Raw genomic sequence first — 21,472 nt, 5'->3', positions numbered from 1 at the left:
ACCCTATGTTAAATTTAATATCTGGCTCTGTAATGAGACTGTTGTAGTCGTGTTGATATAAAGGAAGAATCGCACTTCTGTAAGTGGGTGCTTCTAAACTTTGATATTTTTTATAACTTTTAACAAGACAAGGGGAATCCTTATGAGCCCAATAATTACAGGATCCGACCAGTTCAGCCAATTGCTTTACTTTTGAAATCAGTGGATGAGAATCTAGTTGCAGGGTACGGAAAAAGAATTTATCACAGAGAAACTGTCTTCTAAACGCAAGGGGTGGATCACAGCATTCTACTTGTAAGCAACTTATTGGACTCGATTTCATTGCACCTGTAACCAATCTTAAAGCCTTGGACTGAATAGAATCAATTTTTTTGATCGCTTTAACATTTCCAGGGTGTAAGAGGAAAGTACCATAATCTAAAACACTTCTAATCAAAGCGTTGTATAGCAATCTCATAGTAAAAGGGTGAGCCCCCCACCAGACTCCTGTCAGACATCTTAAAATGTTCAGATTCCGTTCACATCTTAATTCAATATTTTCAAAATGAGGAAGTCCAGTAAGTTTACGGTCCAATATAACTCCCAAAAATTTTACATTATCTTTAATTACTAATGGACTACCATTATAATTTATGTTAACAGGTGGAATATTTTGCTTTCGTGAAAAAACTACAACCGAACTTTTAGACGGCGAAAGATCTAATCCATTATTATTCAACCAATTATTTAAGGCACTCAAAGATGATGATAATACATTACTAATGTTTTCTAAAGATCGCCCAGAAACATATAAGAGCAAATCATCGGCATATTGAAGAACATTTACCTGCCCTTTAACAGAAAGTTCCAAATCATAAGTATAAATGTTATATAGTAAAGGACTCAAGACAGATCCTTGTGGCAGGCCCTTCCAAACTGTTCTTTGAATGACTTCATTTCCAGACTGGTCTAGTGGATACTTTATGTACCTTTCATGCAACATATTTATTATAAAATTAATCAAAAAGTTAGGAACATCTAGTTGAATTAATTTATTTTTTAAGATTGAAATGTTGACGTTGTCGTACGCAGCATTTATATCTAGAAAAGCAGCAACTAAGAAGTCATTTCTAGAGAAACTTATTCGGATATCTGTGGTAAAAATGCTTAAACTGTCAAGAGTACATTTACCTTTCCTAAAACCAAATTGATTACAAGATAACAGTTTATTATGTTCTATAAACCATTCCAATCGGATTTTTACTAAGTGTTCGGCAATTTTAGACAGTACAGTTGATAAAGCTATCGGTCTATACGATGTGGGATCTGAATTGGGTTTATTCGGCTTCTGTATTAAAATTAATGTTTGAGTCCTCCATTCTTTAGGAACAGAGCCTGTTATCATAACATTGTTAATCAATGAAAGGAAGTAACAAAGACTGTTATCGTCAAGTTTTGACAAGAAAGAGTAAGGAATCCCGTCTTCACCGGGTGCAGAGTCTTTAGTTGACGAAAGTACTCCTTTTAGTTCAAAAAGTGAAAAGGGGGAATTTAAAACATCTTCAGCATTATTATTAGATAACATGAGTGGTCTGAGAATCATAGGATGCTCTGGGACGTAAGGTGGACCCAAACGATCCATGACTTGTTCTGCTAAAAGTGGAGGTATTTTACTCTGTGTGTCTTTAAATGCCGATCTAAACCGTCTAATGTTTTGCCAAACTATAGATGGTGAAACATTAGGACTTAATGATTTACAAAACCTATGCCACCCTTCAAACTTTTTTTTTCTAAGTAATTCTTTAGTGGATTTAGCAACTTCTAAGTAGTTATCAAAGTTATTATCAGTCATTTCTTGACAATACCTTTTCTCTGCCTCCTTTCTTTGTTTAACTGCAAGAGTGCAATCTGAATCCCACCAAGGTGGAGATGGAATGAATTCTGGACTACTACTTTTCAAAGGAAAGGTTTCATTTGCAGCGTCAAGCAAAGCTGTGGCAAATGCTTGTGAACTGTCTAATATATTCAAATGACTTATTTCTGGCAAATTATTGATTTTTTGTTCTACAGCCTCTCTGTACTGATGCCATCTATCATCAATCAGCTTGTGTTTTATACGGGGCATTCTGACATGCCTTTGAGGTTTCTTAAACAAAGGAAAGGCAATGAGAATAGGAAAATGGTCGCTACCATAAGTGGAAACTGCAGTTGACCAAGATAGAGATGAAGCAAGATCTGGAGTACAAATGGACAGGTCTATTGCACTTGGATTTCGAGCAAGTCTAGTTGGAGATCCAGTATTTAATATGCATAAATTACGTGAGCTAATTAGTTCCAACAACTTTTCTCCATAATATAAAGTTTGAGCAGAGCCCCAGAACTCATGGTGAGCATTAAAATCCCCTAAGCATACAAATGGTTTAGGCAGGACCTTAAAAAGTCGTTCAATTTCTTTAAAAATATTATTATTAGGTTTATTATAATATAATGATACAAAACAAATACTATTTACAACCACTGCTATAACAGATAATTCGTCACTATGTACAGGTAGAGTGATAAAATCATATGTTAATGAGTTTTTGACAAGTATGGCCACTCCACCATACCCATCAGGTCTGTCTTCTCTCAGACAGACATATCCTGGTATTTTAAACACTGAATCCCTTCTCAACCATGTCTCTTGAAGACAGATTAAAAAGGGATCATGTTTATTAATAATATGTATTAAATCTTGTTTTCTATTGATTAGACTGCGAACGTTCCACTGAACCACTAAGGCTCTCTGATCCATTATTGTTGTTATTTAGTTGGTATAAAGCATTAATAACTGCTGCAACGTTGGACGGTGATACTGCGTTAGATTGGGACATTAAATTCATAAGAGCTTTTACTATAGCATCAATACTAGGTGTTTCTTCTTGGTTACTATTAAAAACAGGTTTTTCCCTATGAATAACTGGTTGTCTTACTATTTCTGAATGAGCATTCCTATCATACCCTTTGCCTAACTTTACAGGAGCCCTAGGTTTAAGGAAAACAGTTTTTTTATAAGATTGGTTTTTCAACACTGGTATTATATCCTGATTACTTTGTGAATCATGCTGTGTTTGTGAGGAAGATGACAATGGTGTTGCAAGCAAGGCCTCCGCATATGAGACCCTAGACACAGGCGGGTGAATTTTGGAAGCTTCCATGTAAGAGATGCAACTTTTGCTCATAGTTTCTTTAATAGCTCTTTGTCGGTTAAATTCTAAACATTTTTTGCTAGTGGCTTGATGTGAACCTTTACACAAGCAACACTGATAGTCATCCTCCTCTACATCACAAGATTCACCAGAGTGACCTTGTCCACACTTGAAACACCTTGGTGTTGAGCGGCACTGATTTTTTACATGTCCATAACGGCAACATAGGAAACACTGAACCGTTGGATATATATATAGTTCTACTGGCAAGGCCATGTAGCACATGTACACCCGGGTTGGTAATACTTGCCCATCAAAAGTTAGTATAACAGTACCAGTATTCACAAATTGATTAGTGTTATTGACAACAATTTTCCTTTTAATTCTTCTTATTTTTATAATTGGCCCACAGCCAATTGGCAAGTTAATAGAAGTCTGTACTTCATCATCAGTCAAGTCAAGTGGTACACCTTTAATCACTCCCATGCGTGTGACATTGAATGTTGGGATGAAAGCATTGTATTTGTTTTTTCCTAAGCTGTCATTACTTAAAAAATTGTTAGCATCAGTGAATGTAGCAAATGCAATGCTGACTCTATTTCTGCCTATTCTCTTTAGACTGCCGTTCACAACACCTTGGATGTTATTTTGTCGCATAAAACGACCAAACGTTATGGGATGGAGAGTTGTGCCATCACTGCTGGCTTCTCTTTGAACATGTACAACAAAAGGTGCAATGTCAGACTGTTGGTAGCGGTCACGACCAACGGGCACATAAGTAGGTGGGGTCGAGATATTATGAGTAATTGTATTTTCATAATTCGAGTTTACAATGGGATTTGGTTTTTCTGTTAGCTGTGGTTGAATGGAATTCTCTTTTAATTTTGCTTCAGCAACGCAAACACAATCGGTATTTTTATTCTTGCTTAACCCAGATTTGCGTTTTCTTTTATTACAGTTGGTACACATTCGTGAAAGAATTTTTCTTTTTAAAGTTACGTCCGCAGAATTTGATACTGACGCATCAGTATCCATCGAAGATTCTATCGCAGAAATGAGAATATCCATTGATGTTTTTGACCCTGAGGGAATCGTTCCCCCAGGGTCAGGGGGCTGACCATCCCCCATAAAAATTTACATATAACTAGCACTTACCGATCAATATATACACCTAACTACTAAATAATATTAAAAACTAAAACTAAATCTACAAATATATACACTAAATACAGACTCCAACCCTTTTGAAATACAATCTCAAAAGTTTAATTACAAAAACCGCGTCCGCCGCGCCCGAAGTTTCCCGCCCTTTTCCTTGCAAGTTTAGTTATGAATAAGATATTTATAAAATCTTAAAGGGGCTTTCAGATGTGACCAACTTCGACGGCGCAGCAACTAGTATAAACAATGTCCTTTTATATTATTTTCCATTCATGCACAATGTAATTGGCAATCTAAAATCGAATCAAGTTATATAAAAAAAAACAGAAAAAGTGTATCGTCGGGATGGGATATTACATATGTAGACTGAATGGGGTTGGCCGGTCGAAGTGTTTAGCAGATGGCGCCAGCATAGCTTGCCCTGTCAATCCCTAGAATGAGGGCTATCGTTTTTTTGCTCACCAGTTGGCGCCTCTGTTGATGGTGGTCCAAAAGACTATAGAAAAGCTGTCAGTCATTGAAGTGACAAGTGACATTTGACATTTCGAACTATGGAAAAGACCACCATCTACACTAGCGCCCCTAGCGGCGAATTCATACGCGTTAGCCCTCATTGTGTCAAATTTTTGTTTTTTTAATCCCTTGGATGCCAGCCGTTTAAACCAAATCTCATAGAAAAAGGGTCAAGCTATAATGGCGCCATCTCTGCAAACCTTTGACAGTTGCCAATCCCATTTAAAACGTAAAAACGCCTAATAGGGTTATCCAGGCCTTGCCATAAATGTTATAAAAAAAAAAAACAGTTATCCAGGCCATAAATGTTAAAAAAAAAAATTTTTTTGGTACGTCATCAGGTCGTGCAAAAGCGATTTAAATATTTTATTCTGGTAACATTCCGTGATTCCGTGTCTATGGCACAAGCGCAAAATGACTTTTGAGTGAGTAGGTGCCGAAGGATTGCCAACGATTGAATTTATTTTATTTTGTGATTGACCATGTCATTTTCGGATTTGTACGCTAAATATAATTGTACTTATTGTCAGGAAGAAATAAATGGTATTAGAGTAAGATGTACAGAATGCACAGATTTTGATATTTGCCTGCAGGTAAGCTTCAGGTCCCAATGTACGTTTATCCAACGAAGTAACGTTTCAGCCATATTTGTTTATAGTTTTGGCGCAAATTTTGAAATTATGCATAAAACTATTTTATTTTCAGTGTTTTTCTTTGGGTGCTGAAATAGGATCTCATAAAAATGACCACGCATATCAGTTTATGGTAAGTACAATAAATTTATGAACACTTTGTACATAATAAATATGCATTTACTGAACAGTCATCACTTTTTTTTCTAATTCTAACAGGACTCAGGAGCATTTGGAATATTCTTAGGTCGAAGTAGTTGGTCTGCAAATGAGGAAGTAAGACTGTTAGATGCAATAGAGCAATTTGGTTTTGGTAACTGGGAAGACATTGCCAAGCATATAGAATCTAAAACACCAGAAGGTAAATAAAAAATACTACATTTATTTTGTGTAGAAGCATAAGATCTTTGAAAGCAATTTTAACAAGGTGTTATAAAGTAGACCAGGTGGTCTAGCATAAGTTGCGTTCTCGCGCGCGAGTCCATACTTCAAGTCGCGCAAGATGTATGGAGTCGCGCGCGAGAACGCAACTTATGCTAGACCGCCAGGGGTCACCAAATCCAGAATCCGGACTCAGGAACTCAAGTAGGAACTGACCGCGATGGTCATTTTATTTTCAGAACCAGACACCTGAAGAAACTAATTGGTTATCCCTGAAGTATACTATTTAGTTAATGTGAGGAAAGCTAGCAAATAAAATTTTTAGTTGGGAAGACCGTCATAGGGCAAGAACTCTTATATTAATATACATACTTTGCTCAGACACGGTCAGAATGGAACAGTTTGCTCCTTCTGCTCTACCGACCATCTGTAAGTGGAGTACCTATGTGTATGAATGCATGAGTTAAAGCTTATAGACGGTCATCCCCACATTGACCTTCACCTAGTTTTTAGGGTTCTGTACACAAAGGGTAAAAACGGGACCCTATTACTAAGAATCCGCTGTCCATCTGTCTGTCACCAGGCTGTATCTCATGAACCGTGATAGCTAGACAGTTTGAAATTATGACAGATGATGAACAATTACTAAAAACAGAATAAAATAAATATTTAAGTGGGGCTCCCATACAACAAACGTGATTTAGTTGCCTTTTTTGCGTAATGGTAGTCCTGTGTATTTTAGTACTTGTCGAATGCTTATTTTCATAATGTATTTCAGAGGCCAAAGACGAGTATATAACTCGGTACTTAGAAGGCAGTATTGGACGAGCAACCTGGGGCAATGTGGAGAGCACTAGCCGACCCACACTGCTCTGCGCAGACCGAGATGAGGGTCCGCTCGGGCCTAGTGCAGTATCTAGATTGCCACCTCTGGCAGTGTCCGCGGAAGAGGCAACACAGCTTAGTTATATGCCCAATAGAGATGACTTTGAAAGGGTAAGTGTATTGGCAGATACACATGTATATTTTACATCTATGGACTTGAGGATAATTATGGTGGCCACTGCTGGGACCAGATTGGCATGTTTCACAGCGCCATCATAAAAATTTGTTTCTGATACCGGAGTTCAATCTCAGCAACATATGTGAAGGCAGCAAGAAAGATCAAATATTCCAAATGTTTGAGGAAAATAGCGTATTTTTCCCCATATTTTTATAAAAATAAAAACTGATCTAATATTGATTAGTTTTTTTATTAACCATCGAATAGTAATCATCATGTAACAATCTAATTATATTTCGTTAATTTTAGGTTATCATCAAATCGATAATTATCAGGCATAAAAATCCCGATAATTATCAAGATAATTATCCATTATTCATTGATAATTATCCTTTCAAACCCTGGTTCTCGCACCGTCTTAATGAGGCCCTAGTCTTGGCAGGTGTACTTCCTTTTTTGCGAAATTTACATCGCCAAATTTCACTTGGCAACCAACTTTTCGCCAAAGTTTCATTTGGCAAACCAATCGTTGGCATAACCTTACTTCGCAACCATTTCATTTCCCAACCCCATACTTGCGAAATGAAAATGACGTACTAGGTTGGGTTAGGTTAGGTTGGTTGGGTTATGTAAATTTGCGAAATGAAATTTCGCCCAACTAAAAATATGGGATAAATACTTTGGGAACTGAAAGTTTGTCAAGTAATTTTCGCCGAAACATCAGTAAACCGTCTTGGCTAACTGTCCACATTCAACAATTGGAGGAAACACAGTGTAACATTATAAATCTTTTGTAGGAACATGACCACGAGGCGGAACAGCTGATCTCAACTCTATCCATCAGCCCTGAGGATGATGAGTTGGATGTTGGTAAGTGCATGTGGTATTTATTATAATACTAGCTTTTGCCCGCGACTTCGTCTGCGCGGACTTAGTAACAGCAGCTAAAGTATAACTATAACGCCTGGAAAAATTCTTATGGCAATCATTCAATTTGAGCATATTATGCACACAAATTAGCAGGCACTTCATTAATTATCTCAATTCCACCTCGCTTTTCACTTTCTTAAGAGATGATTTTCGGGATAAAAACTATCCTATGTCCTTCTCCGGGACTCAAACTATCTCTATGCCAAATTTTATCTAAATTGGCTCAGCGGTTTAAGCGTGAAGAGGTAACACACAGACAGACTTTCGCATTTATAATATTAAGTATGGATTATAGGCTGCCGCCCCTAATATTTGGCCACCCTTAGCGCAAATCTGCCACTGGGCGAGCAGGTGCAGTGAATGTGTTAACAGTGTGGATGCTAAATAATGTTGCAATTCTATTTTTCGGAAATCGGTTTTTACTCAACTATGGCAAAGCAGTGTTGGCAGTCCATGTATGTAATGTGAATTTGTTATCTATCTTAGCGTCGTAATAACAGCAACATTTTTAGGGTTCCGTACCCATAGGGTAAAAACAGGACTCTATTACTAAGACTCTAGGCTGTCTGTCACCAGGCTGTATCTCATGAAACGTGAAAGCTAGACAGTTGAAATTTTCTCAGATGATGTATTTCTGTTGCCGCTATAACAACAAAATACTAAAAAGTACGGAACCCTTGGTGGGCGAGTCCGACTCGTACTTGGCCGGTTTTTTTATTTCAAACCAATTTCTGAATGTATACATTTTTCCTAATTTCTGATCTACACATTTAATGATACTCATTACATTATAAATATAAACATTATTTTTCCCCTCACTAGCTCGGAAAGTTGTATTTTATCCTTCAATACAAGCGGGGAAAAACGCGTTTTATCCACTAGTGGGGAAAGTAATTTGACCTTGGATGAAGCGTGTTTAAGTAGCTTGACAGATAACAAAACGTAAAACGTTCATGATAATGCTTCGTTCGATATTAATTATCATTAAATAAATGGTTTGAGAATCTAATGAAAAATACCAAATTTAGCTTTATTTAATGATTTTAAGTCATAAACCTTAAAATTCCATAATAAACGTTTGTTTTTTTATAATGATTTTGAATATAATTCTGAACGCACAAGTTGAGTCGATGCAATTTCAAAACGCATGGTTTACATTTCATACGTCAGAAACGTCAACATTGTCATATTGTCAACAATTTTTTTTCTAAAAAACTTTTCTCACCGACTCGCGTAAAAATACACAACTTCTAGAGTTTTCTGTTATAATATCGTAAAGAAATGAGTGATTCCAGTGATGAAGATGATCTAACGCCTGTGGATGTTGCATTTTCCTCGCTATAGTGAGGTGAAAAGTTTTGTGTTATACACGGGCGCAAATGTATTTTACTTCTCGTGTGTTGAAACACTCGCTACGCTCAGGATTCTATTTTAGAACCACTCGCTTCGCTCGTGGTTCACCTATAGAATCCTTTCGCTTGCTCGTGCTTCAATTCTACACTCGCGGGTAAAATACAACTTTGCACCCTTGTATAACAAATAACTATTACTATCTATGACTCAGCATCGAAGTTCACTAGCTAGAAATAAAACGTAGGTACAAAGTTCATTGGCTTATAATAAACCCTATTTATTAATTATACATAATTCTGTACAATTGCATCATTAAAGAGCCGATATCAGGAACGTTTGTGTGCGTCATAGTTTCGTGTCAAAGTAGGTTAATATGCATTTATTGTCATTGTCAAGCGGAAGTTGATATTTTTGGTATGCAATAATTACTTTGCGTACTTTGCCGCATGTTAATTTTTATTTTCCTATAAACATATGTAGGTAATTTTAGGGACAAACGAACGCGATGTTTTTACGCTTGTAGTGATTTGATTTAATGATTCCGGGTTCTCAATTCACGTAGTACAGGAAATAGTTTAAAAATAAAATTCTTCTAACCATTTTCTGGTCACCACACAGGCGATCCCAAGCTAATCCAGAATGAAAGTGATTTTAGTATTTTTAGTAAACTATAATCGAATTTGTGTCCCTAACTTAACAAATTTAACATACATTAAACCAATTTAAAATTTAAAGGTCCCTTTTTATAGTTTTTCGTAAATAATTCTTAAACGGTGGCCCTTAGCAAAAAATGTTCTACAAAAAAAGGTTCAGTACACTTTTTCGCTAGGATCAATATTGAAAAATATATTAAAGTGGGAGAGTTACTTATAATTTGTTCTTAGGTCGTTTTTTTTAGTTTTTCGTAAATAATTGATCCTAGCGAAAAAGTGTACTGAGCCTTTTTTGTAGAAAATGTTATGTAGATTACTTATGTGATAGAACATATTTTGCTACGGGCCACCGTTTAAGAATTATTCACGAAAACTATAAAAAGGGTCCTTTAAACCCCCCCTACCCTTTAGCTTCACCCACACCCCTCGGGTACTTTTATATGTGGTTAATACACCATTCCCTACAACTATGCCAAAATTAGCTTATACACGAATTATTTATACTGTTAGAAGAATTAGAACAAATTAAATTATTTTCAGAAAATACTTTAATTTGTTTTTATTTCAAGTAGAAACACTACTATAGTTATTTACTATACAAGTGCGGAAAAGAGGAAATTCGAAACGAGTGGCGATAAATTAAAACACGACCGCAGGGAGTGTTTTAAATCGACACAAGTTGCGAATTACCTATTCGCACGTGTATCGTACAACGTTTTACATTACATATGGCCCTTTAAACTTTAGACATATGCACGAAAAGTGCTCTTTTACGCACTAGTGCGAGAAAGTAGCACCATATGTACTGTAATATAAATTATTACTACACGAATTATTTTGATTGGCGATATTTGGTAGCCTATTAGGTACTTACTTTGACACACTTTTAAGGAAATAGCTATGTAAAAACCTTAACAACCACAAAGCTATACTCTAATAGTTAATAGTTTATGGCGGATTATGATCTCATGTTTTCATAAATTTCCAGCCCTGAAGCTATCTCAAGTGGATCTATACACGCGCCGTCTGCGCGAGCGCACGCGTCGGAAGCGGCTGGTGCGCGACTACCAGCTGGTCTCAGTATTCTTCAACAACCAAAGAAATAGGCAGAAGCTGCTCTCCAAACTAGCCAAAGAGAAGAAGTGAGTATCCTATGGAAAATTTAGGCAGATGCCTACTTTTATATATTTCAAAGAGAAAAATATTTAAACGACAACAGCACTTTTTTGAGTGTGGCTTTTCATAATTAGTTATTCAAAGTCTAAAATGGGGTTCCATTATGAAACTGAAAAAAAAACCTAGTAAAACCTTTACTTAAGGTTAATTATACTTCGGGTGGCCTGTTATAATAGCAGTTGAGGATAAATAATATTTGTTCTAGCTTAGTCTCCATTTACTGCTGCTATTGGCATTATTATAAATTATAAGCTTTGTTGAGCTTAACGTGGGACTAGTTGATTTGTGTAAGTATTTATTTGTATTATGAATTCCCCTGAACCTTTAAAACCACTTTCGTGTAATAACGACAACATTTAAATTTCGACGGATAAGGTCTTGGTACGCAGCCTATCTATAGAAATGTTGATCTTCAATAGTACATTAAGTACGATACAAGTGCGCAAAATAGGAAATTCGCAACGACTAGCGATACATTAAAACACGACCGAATGGAGTGTTTTAAATCGACACGAGTTGCGAATTACCTATTTGCACATGTATTGTACAACGTTTTACAGTACATCATTATGGCTTTTTAAATTTTCGACATGTGCACGTACAGTGCTAGTTATCGCAATAGTGCGGTAACTAGCACTGTACGTGCATATGTCAAAAATTTAAAGGGCTATATGTACTGTAAAACGTTGTACAATACACGTCCGAAGAGATAATTCGCAATTTTCGCGAATTTCCTACTTTTCGCACTTGTATCGTAATGTACAGTCAGCAATACTATTCGCTTAGCACCTTTGTATACAAACTTTTATGCAGAGGGGGTACCTTTTCTCTGCAGCTGACTGTTACTATTGAATGTCGGTATGTCCATAATAACCGGACACCAAAGTCCAAAAGATGAACAAAACGTCATGTGTTGCAGGGAATTCACCGAGCGCCTGCGCTGGACCGCCCAATTCTACGGTCGCGCGGAACACGCCGCCGTAGTAGGCGGGCTGTGGCGCGAGCGCGAGCTGCGCGTGCGCCTCGCCGAGCTGCACCGCTACCGCCTCGCCGGCGTCACGCGCCTCGAGGAGTGCGCGCACTACGAGCAGCACGCCGCGCAGCGCAAGCCCCACGCGCAGCACGACGTGAGAACACGACTCTATGCTTTATGCCCCAGCACTACACTCATTCAGTTTTGGGTTCGTTTTGGAGACTTTTTTTATTGAGGCCTCGGTCTCCGGAACCGTACGCTGCGTACAGTAGTCATCGCTTTACTATAGGACGTGATGCTGTAAGCAGGGTATGGTCAAACGGAGGCCGAGGTCTAAACTTACGTTGATCTCTTATCAGTTTATTGTGGTTCTACGTCGTTGGCTATGTGAGCCTCGTTAGTTATCAGTTGGATTATAAGGCTGGATCGATATTGAAGAAAATAGAATGAAATTAAGAAATATAATTATATTATATTAATTATTATACCTATGATAAATCACATAATTTGGTAGGTACACTGATTTAACATTTATTTCTCTCATAATAGTAGTTTATGTGACTGCTACATAATGAAAGTCATTAAAATACGAGTGTGGGTTTAACAAACGAGCGAAGTGAGTTTCTTAAAAGGATCACTCGAGTGTTTAATGCCTAATTATGTAGAGTTACTTTCACTACTTTATCTACACACTATATACTTTCTATGATATATTCACTTACCTCGTATTTCCGCCGACATGGGGCATCGTTGCTCTCTGGCGGAACTCGCAAATTTGACAGGTGGCGTCTTCGAAATATAATTGTGTAAAGACAACAAAACAAATTTATTTTATACTTCAAACTAATTAAAAGATAAACTGTACGTCAAATGGCGGTAAATGAAAACTTTTTTCACGCATCCGTATTTTTTTTTAAATTCATAGACAAACGAATGAAGTCCCTATTCTCATGTCACTCGAGATCAAATGTCGTGCGATGGTCGTGCGGTTTATATTTAAAAAACATACTGAATTGACGTTTCGTATCGTTAACTGTGTATAATATTACGTGTATATATGGATGGTATAGAAAGGATCGCAATCTCTTATGGCAGAATTGTTGCAAAAGTGACCGCTTTCAGCTTTAAATAATAGTTCCTAATCTCTCCGGTGGCGCTAGTTCGGCTCAGGGACATGAGTATAATAACATGAACCATATAAGGCAACAAATAACCCGACCAAATTACGTAGGTTGTTTTTGGTAGTATTTCGGTGTATGGTGGCGCCGCCTAAGTACTGTTTTTGATGGACACTTTTCATACATAGAGATTTAGCTCCTTTATATAGTCTCCATGCGTGTATAGTATGGATACTAGAATAGAGACCCGAGACCTACTTGAGTTTTGACAGCTGTTCCAAATTTTAACTCAACCTTACAAAAATCGATACTGTAATAAACATTAAAATACATACGGTTTCTGAACTCATTTTAGAGCGCTAATGATATGTGCGTAGATAAATTAAGTTATGTTACCATTTTGCGTCAACTTGAATATTTTTTGTAAATAACATGCTACTATAAATATACAGAAATTTTAATTTCACGAACAAAAATATGTTTCAAGCAGTTTTATGCTACCTGCAGTACCTGCCACTGTTGATAACTACGGGACTTTTTATAGCATTCGCGAGATTCGATAAGCGCCGATCAATCGCCTCCGGCATACCGTGCATGATTATATTTTTTCGAGAATTTCTGTCTTTTGAGAAATTCTATTCCTAAATGCACATTTAGCTCAATAATTTGATTCCATTAGCGGAATTTGTATGCAACATATGTACTTGAAATAAAATTTGTTTCTTTAAATATTTTTTAAATCATGTAACGCGAATGTGCATTTATTTAAATGATAAGAGATCAATGCTATTGAAGGATAAACCTTGAATTTATGTTTTGGACTCTTTTTGACTTTATGGACTTTTTTAACACAATTTGCTCCTCACTAAAGTCGATAATGGTCTTTATGTTAAACAAAACTATACATTTCCAGGTTTATCTTTCACTCAATTTTCTTTATAAATTAAGTTAGTCTTTACATATGACTCTGCTAACGAATCCAACAATCATTCATATTCACAAATTACATTTACATTTGTAGAACAACAACAAGAATACCGCATGAATCATCCAATCATTATACCATAAGCTTTCGCTTTGCAGCCTAGACTATGGTAGTAGGTAGCGGATTTCTGTACCACTCTTGACATCCAGAGCAAAAGTCAACAGTGTTTAGCATGTACAAATAGCATATAATGTTGCTTCTTTTGAAATAATACAACTGGTGAGAATTAATGCCTGTATAATTTATTGTGTGAAAACGAAAGTTTGACAATACATATCAGGTATTTGCAGAGTATGCCACACAGAAAACTGTTTTACCTGCCAATTGTATCAAAAGAGGGAAAGATGAAAATATAAATCTGTCCTTTCTTCATGTTATTGCATTAAGCGCTAGAAAATGTATATATTTCTTAGCCTATTAAAATTATAGTAAAACAGAGAGATACAACCAGTTAATAAAAATCAGTATTTTAAGTATAAAATACTCGAGACTAGTAATTCTTGAGTACTTCGATTCAATATTATGTTTTAATGGAATATAATTAGTTTTTTTTATCATATTTAAGTTAGCAGATGAATATTGCATATGATTTTAATTATGTTTGCATGACGAAATCAAATTAATGTATGTATAAAATGAGATAAACCACTTCTGTTCATGTAACATGAGATTATACTATTAACATGAATATATTAATTTGTGTTAATTTAAGGCTTACTGACGACGCTGTTATTAAAATTATTGATCTATGTTTAGATTCTAAAAGAGAATACTATAAGTTAAAAATAATGAATGAAAGTGGTTTCTGTCCGAGTGTCAGGGCCGTGTATAGAATTAACATATCCAAGGGTTAATTTAGTTTTCCGTTAGCAACAACATGCCTGCCTCAATAAATGATTTCAAATATAAGAGGGCAATAGCAATGTCCTTTTTCATCTTACCTTTAATTTACTTTTTAGTGTTACTTACATATTTTTAGACGGGTTGTACCAAAGCCAAATCCGTTATAAAACAATTCTTTTTCTTACTTTGTTGAAAATATCGAATCAATAAGGGTGTACAATAAACCGTTCTGTAGTAGTAGACCCATTTATTCCAATAAATATTACATTAGTTTACAAAACATGCAACAAAACATGTATTTCTGTCCGCGGCAACCGTTCTATTATCGTATTTAATTACGGTCGTGAAAGTTTTAATTTCCTGCAGAGTTGCGATTCCGTCCAGTCCAGCTTATTACAACCAGTCTGTTGATTGGGATTGTTGCAATAGGTACCTAGTAGTAGTAGCTTCGATGTATGACAATCTTAGGTTACTTTTTCCCTGGTCTCAGCACAACATAGTTTTCCTATCGTCGAAAACGAAACCAACCGTACATCAAAATTGTATGACCGTCGAAGAGCAGGTTTTTGTTATTTCTCGTTCGTATAATATTATTATATTAATATTTTCTTCGGTTACCGCGATAGTTACTCATGCGGGTGACTCACAGTCACCCGTTGACCACGAACGCTGTAAAGAGTTCGAAACGTCGGGATGTATTATAAATTCAATATACGCGATATAATCCGTTTTCATAGTTTTATTTCATATTAATATTTATTTTATTCTTATGGCTTCATTGGACAAATTGTGTACCTGATGCGGTTGCTATAACGTACTTTTTGATATCGTGAGTCACAAATTTTTCTCTGGTATTGGTATGTGGATATGATTGGCAGATAGGTAGAATATGCTAGACTGTGTGAATGATTCTACACGGCCCTGCCTGTTATTTTGGTGTAGTCGTGTGGTTAGGTTTGATCTCGTATAACGGTTGCCTTCGCCAGGGCAGCAGTGGGTGCCCGGACAGCAGCCAGACAAAAGAGGCAACGCAGACCAGCACGCTGCTGCAAAGAAAAAGGTATTCTATTATAAAATGGGCGTTTTCTAAAATAAATATTGAAAACCTGATTCTTTGAAATCTGGACAGTCTTGGGCTCATTCTACTCGGAATCGACAGCATTCTCCATCCTGCAATTAAAAAAAGATGTCCCAAAGTGTCCATTCCATTACAATTTTTTCACTTGTATGTGCGTGACTTATAGTGGAACGTAAAATTTTCATACAAATTTTTGGGCCTTCTTTATCATCAAAATTGAATATGCTAGTGGTTCTGAGTTGAAAGAACCCAAAGTCATCACGATCTGTGAGAATCAGGTTTTCAATATTTATTTTAGAAAACGCCCAAATACGTACGAAAACTGGCACGTATGAATGAACGAAACTTTTATTGTATGAGTGACACCTGTATAGGTATACAGTCAGAGCCACCATTTTATTGGTTAATGTGTTACACACATAGATATTTTCATTCGCTCATTCATTCCATTCGTGCCAGCTCTTGTGAATAGACCTGTACGTAGATGCTTTTGAATGAAAAATTACCATATATCTCGCTTAATCTCTTATTTATTGGACTTCCCTCCAATTTTAAGAGTGCAACATAATTAAACTTAACTTGCAAATTTGCACTCGTGGTTACGGAGAAAGACTAGCTGAAGTTGACATCAATATCTTACTAATAATACTAGGGTTGTCGACCGGTCGACACAATAATACCTAAATTTGTAAATAGAATTCCAATAGTACTTTCTAAAATAGGCGCGCAGGCAGCTTTACCTAAAAATATGTAGAAAGAAGTCGTCAAGTGATGTATTTCTTCCTTCTCCGACTTATGTTGGGTTTGAATTTAATTGCCAAGCAACGTTTAGTTCAAGCAAACATTGTCTCTCTTCTCGTGTCATCTTATCTAAATTGACTTTGGTTAAACAGAGACGGAGAAAGCGGCTCAAGTTCCACCAGCCCAAAGTGCACACGGGACGGAAGTACCGCATGTGGATGCTGCAGAAAGAGCTCATGCAGCGGCGGCTGCTCGAAGCGGCTGCTGACAACTAACGAGATACAGGTATGGAACTCTAGAAGACGAAATAGGATATTTGTGCCCGCGATACCTTCATACTCGTACGCGTCCCGTCGGGTTGGGCAAACGACACCTTTTCGTAACTCATGAGGCCCTGGTACTTGCTCGAGCTAAATTAAATTTTTAAACAGTTTTTTTTTTCGATTTGGTCACTGTAGACTATGGATATTTCATTGCAAGTTTGAGAAAAGCATTACACAAATCTCGGACAAGAAACGGGGTTGTCGGCCGCGTATCCCTAATGTCTATATCTACTTGGCCTGCAACTTTTCGTTTCCCGGCCTCTATAGTAATGTACTATTATGACACTAGTATTTTATTGCAGCTCTGCACCGCACTGAACCTGGCGCCCACCCAGTACGTGACCATGAAGGGCGTCCTGTTACGGCGTCCGCCCGCACACGACTCCGACCTCGACGTGGCTGTGCGCCACTACCTTCAGCGGGCCGGCTGGGTGCACTAGTGTAATATACACAAACATATACAAATATAGGGCACTTAGGGGACTAGGGCACTTGATTTCTTCATTAGCCGGCTTTGGTTTAATTGCATCTAAATTTCATTTTACCCATTTATCAATATTCCTAGATTTCAAAACGGAATAGTGTCAAAGTGTCTGAAGCTCCGAATGCCTAGTTTTTAGGGTTCCGTACCCAAAGGGTAAAAACGCGACCCTATTACTAAGACTCCGCTGTCTGTCTACCTGTCCGTCTGTCACCAGGCTGTATCTCATGAACCGTGATGACATGACCTAGACAGTTGAAATTTTTACAGTTGATGTATTTCTGTTGCCGCTATAACAACAAATACTAATAACAGAATAAAATAAATATTTAAGTGGGGCTCCCATACAACAAACGTGATTTTTTTGGCCGTTTTTTGCGTAATGGTACGGAACCGTTATTGCGCGAGTCCGACTCGCACTTGTTTTTTTCTTAAAATACCATATTCCCAAAATGCGTAAACTTCAAATCGACTTGGTGTCATAATACCCAAGTCTCAAAATACCTAAATAATTGAGTGTTATATTATCTAATTGTATCGTGTTAATTTGAAGCAGAGTATTTAAAAAAATATTGTTAATACTACAAAGTTTATAAAATTGCACTTAAGATATAGTAAAACTTAATATATAAAAAAAATGGTCCACCGCAAATTCGGCATTTGATGAAAGTTACTTTTTGACATTTAGGTATTTTGAGACTTGGACGATATGAATAAAAGTCACTATGACATTCGGGTTTTTGGAGCAGAAAACAATTTGATATCTAAGCATTTTTTGGACTAAGTTGTTTTGAGATTTAGGACAAATAAAGACAACGGCATCATGATATTAAGGTGTAATGAAATCAAAGCAGCCGTGCGCCGTTGTTGACTTAATCATAGGTCATTATGTGGAGGTGAGATGCGTAACTAGCACACAAGCACACATTACTAGTGGTAAAGCGTCTAGAACCCGATTCCCACCGGCTTATTTAAAAATATATTTATGAAATAAACATTGCTTTGGTTTATTTTAGGGTATGTGTAACGCTTTACTATTGGCAATGTAAAAAGTATTTCTAGCTATATAGGGCGCGTTTATACGCCATCTCATTCTAGCAGATAGCTGCCTCCTGTATAAAGAGCCACACTCTTAACTGTCCTTTTGTAATAAGGTTTACGAACTGTCAGTTAACAGTGTGGGCGATGATATTGGTGATAATTGGAACCTTGCTCTTATTCAGCGCAACTAGAAGAAAAGTTTAAAATATTAATAAAAAATATTTTTACGATATTAAAGTCGATGTCAAAATAATTTCCAGTATTTAGGAAGGTAAACGATTTCACACCTTACTGTAAGTTTCTATTATAGCCCAAATCTTCTTGGTGTGTATTTATTATACGAAATATAGTTATACTTTTTAGTATTATATAGATATATTCAGTTTCCGGAAAATATAACAAAAAAAACAAATAAAAAATATAATAGTCCTTCACTCTTGTTCATAGCATGTAAAAATCAACACCAAATAAAGTTATAAGCAGATATATTCAGTTTCCGGAAAATATAACAAAAAAAAAAAACAAAAAAAAAATATAATAGTCCTTCACTCTTGTTCATAGCATGTAAAAATCAACCCCAAATAAAGTTATAAGCAGATATATTCAGTTTCCGGAAAATATAACAAAAAAAAACAAATAAAAAATATAATAGTCCTTCACTCTTGTTCATAGCATGTAAAAATCAACACCAAATAAAGTTATAAGCAGATATATTCAGTTTCCGGAAAATATAACAAAAAAAAAACAAATAAAAAATATAATAGTCCTTCACTCTTGTTCATAGCATGTAAAAATCAACCCCAAATAAAGTTATAAGCCAGACCAGAAACGCAATAATGTCTCGGAAACAGCAGTGGCCACACGTTAAATTTTAGTGCTGTATATAACTTGTAAATAGTATTTAAATAAATCATGAATTGAGCAGTGTCATGCTTCTAAACGCCGATGTCTATACAAACAATGCATTTTGAGTTGGGGACAAATCTATGTTGTAAATATTTTTGTTTTATTATTGGATTGTTACTTTCTCTAAACTCAAACATAAATTAGGTATTATACTTGGAATATTGCTATCGTTATTTTTTTTTTTCAATTTTACCAACTCTTTAAAAAGGTAGGTGCCTAAATACTTCTATGCGACATTTTTTATTATATATATTACATACGGTTCGGATAGAATGGGAGCACATTTTTGCTTTGTATTTGTTAGAATTTGGTATTTAAAACATGTTATTTATGCGGTAGTTTCTTGCACCTCGAACTATCACGTGCCCGCATTTTCGTAATGTATGGTTATTATACACATACATATTATCAAAATATTATTATTAGATTTGTCCCTAGGCTACAGCTTAACACTGCCTCGGCGTCCTATAATTCAAAATAGTTTGTATGTAGAATATTTAAATTATGGTAATACAATGTTTCCAATATCCAGAGACCTGTGACTTCGACCATTATATTAAGTAGGTTTTTATTAAGGTTATATATTCGTTACTTGCATGGGAGACATTTTCTTTTGAGTGTAACAGGGTTGTGCGCTGATTGAATGTTGTTGTTTTTGTTTCCGAAAGTTAAAAACATGGATACAAATACCCACAATTTAAAAAGACCTGAAAACTGTGCCGGGACTCATGTTGAGCGATTATACACAAAAATCCTTAATTTTCGGGTACATGAAAGACAATTTCTGTTTCTTTGCCTATATACGACCCAACAAGCTAGAAAATTAATATGTATAAATGGTGCACTTGATTTTGATAACGTTTGAAACGAATTGTGTAGAAACTAATTGATTGATGTAAGTGTGAATAATTGTATAGGTATACAATTTGTGTTTACAATTTTAATCATTTTTACCCAAGGGTCATGAAATTAGCTACAATTTTTGCACAAAATTGTGGAGTATGTTGCGAATAGTTATTTCGCATGTATATTTTTTGTATTACTTATAAAAAAAACATCATGAAGTGGTTTTCTAATAAATAAAATTGTTCATTATGAAATAAAACTATGAAAACGGATTATATCGCGTATATTGAATTTATAATACATCCCGACGTTTCGAACCCTTTACAGCGTTCGTGGTCAACGGGTGACTGAGGAAAAATTACAAAGTGCAAAAATACCCACATACTAAAAATAATGAACAATCATAGACTATAAACTTTAAGACTATGATTGTTCATTATTTTTAGTATGTGGGTATTTTTGCACTTTGTAATTTTTCCTCAGTCACCCGTTGACCACGAACGCTGTAAAGGGTTCGAAACGTCGGGATGTATTATAAATTCAATATACGCGATATAATCCGTTTTCATAGTTTTATTTCATGAGTGACTATCGCGGTAACCGAAGACAATATTTTGTTCATTATGATTATTGTTAACCCGGTAGCCACAATTGGGAGGGTAATGTTTTTCTTTCCGTTTGTTTTTTGGCATGTTTTCTATTTTTCGACGACTTGATAGATTACCAAAATAGGTAGATATGTTCTGTCCCTCACGGGCGCACGCGTATAGCTCATCTATGTAATGCTAGGTCTATGATTCCATTAATAATAGCTGAATATTAGGACCTATTGAGGAAAAGAAAAGTATTGTAATAGTTTATAATTTGATTATTTAGTCCAGGCTCAAATGAATTGTATATAGATCATTGAAAGTACAACTGCATTGTTAATTATTATTACTTGTACAATCTTTTATTGTGAGTAGTTAGCTATGTGTAAGTTATTCTAGTAATAAAAAGTCTAATACAAGTAAAACATTTTTTTTTTATTCGTAACAAGTGGGTACTCATTGCGTAAGAGTTTGAAGATTTTTTGAGGAGTCTCTTTTCTTTCCCACCACCTTGGCACATAGCACAACGGTCAGCCGGTCACCCGCTTCCTCAGCCAGAAAATTATCATAGCTCGGGC

At 36.0% G+C, this 21,472-nt stretch overlaps 1 protein-coding gene and 1 long non-coding RNA gene across 4 annotated transcripts in view; both read left to right on the top strand.

Moving 5' to 3' along the window:
• The window catches only part of LOC134748334 (uncharacterized), a 479,651-nt gene that overhangs the window by 329,374 nt on the left and 128,805 nt on the right, over window positions 1-21,472 (top strand). The gene's annotated exons all lie outside the window — the stretch shown is intronic.
• LOC134748308 (transcriptional adapter 2B) lies at window positions 5,260-20,680 on the top strand. Of its 3 annotated transcripts, none has more exons than XM_063683062.1 (10): window positions 5,260-5,434; window positions 5,547-5,606; window positions 5,693-5,834; window positions 6,633-6,850; window positions 7,655-7,727; window positions 10,782-10,935; window positions 11,889-12,096; window positions 15,875-15,948; window positions 16,860-16,992; window positions 17,333-20,680. In XM_063683062.1, exons 1-10 carry the CDS (start codon window positions 5,324-5,326, stop codon window positions 17,468-17,470), a joined length of 1,311 nt encoding a protein of 436 aa, XP_063539132.1. In that variant the 5' UTR covers window positions 5,260-5,323; the 3' UTR covers window positions 17,471-20,680. The 3 variants fall into 3 exon arrangements, with proteins under 3 accessions (XP_063539132.1, XP_063539134.1, XP_063539133.1); XM_063683064.1 differs by having other exon boundaries at window positions 15,880-15,948; window positions 17,333-17,468; XM_063683063.1 differs by having other exon boundaries at window positions 11,889-12,150; window positions 15,880-15,948; window positions 17,333-17,468.

This window comes from Cydia strobilella, chromosome 16, assembly GCF_947568885.1.
Source record: "Cydia strobilella chromosome 16, ilCydStro3.1, whole genome shotgun sequence".
NCBI classification, from domain to species: domain Eukaryota; kingdom Metazoa; phylum Arthropoda; class Insecta; order Lepidoptera; family Tortricidae; genus Cydia; species Cydia strobilella.
Note: the sequence above shows the minus strand (reverse complement) of the source record. Positions and strands in the feature narration are given on the sequence as shown.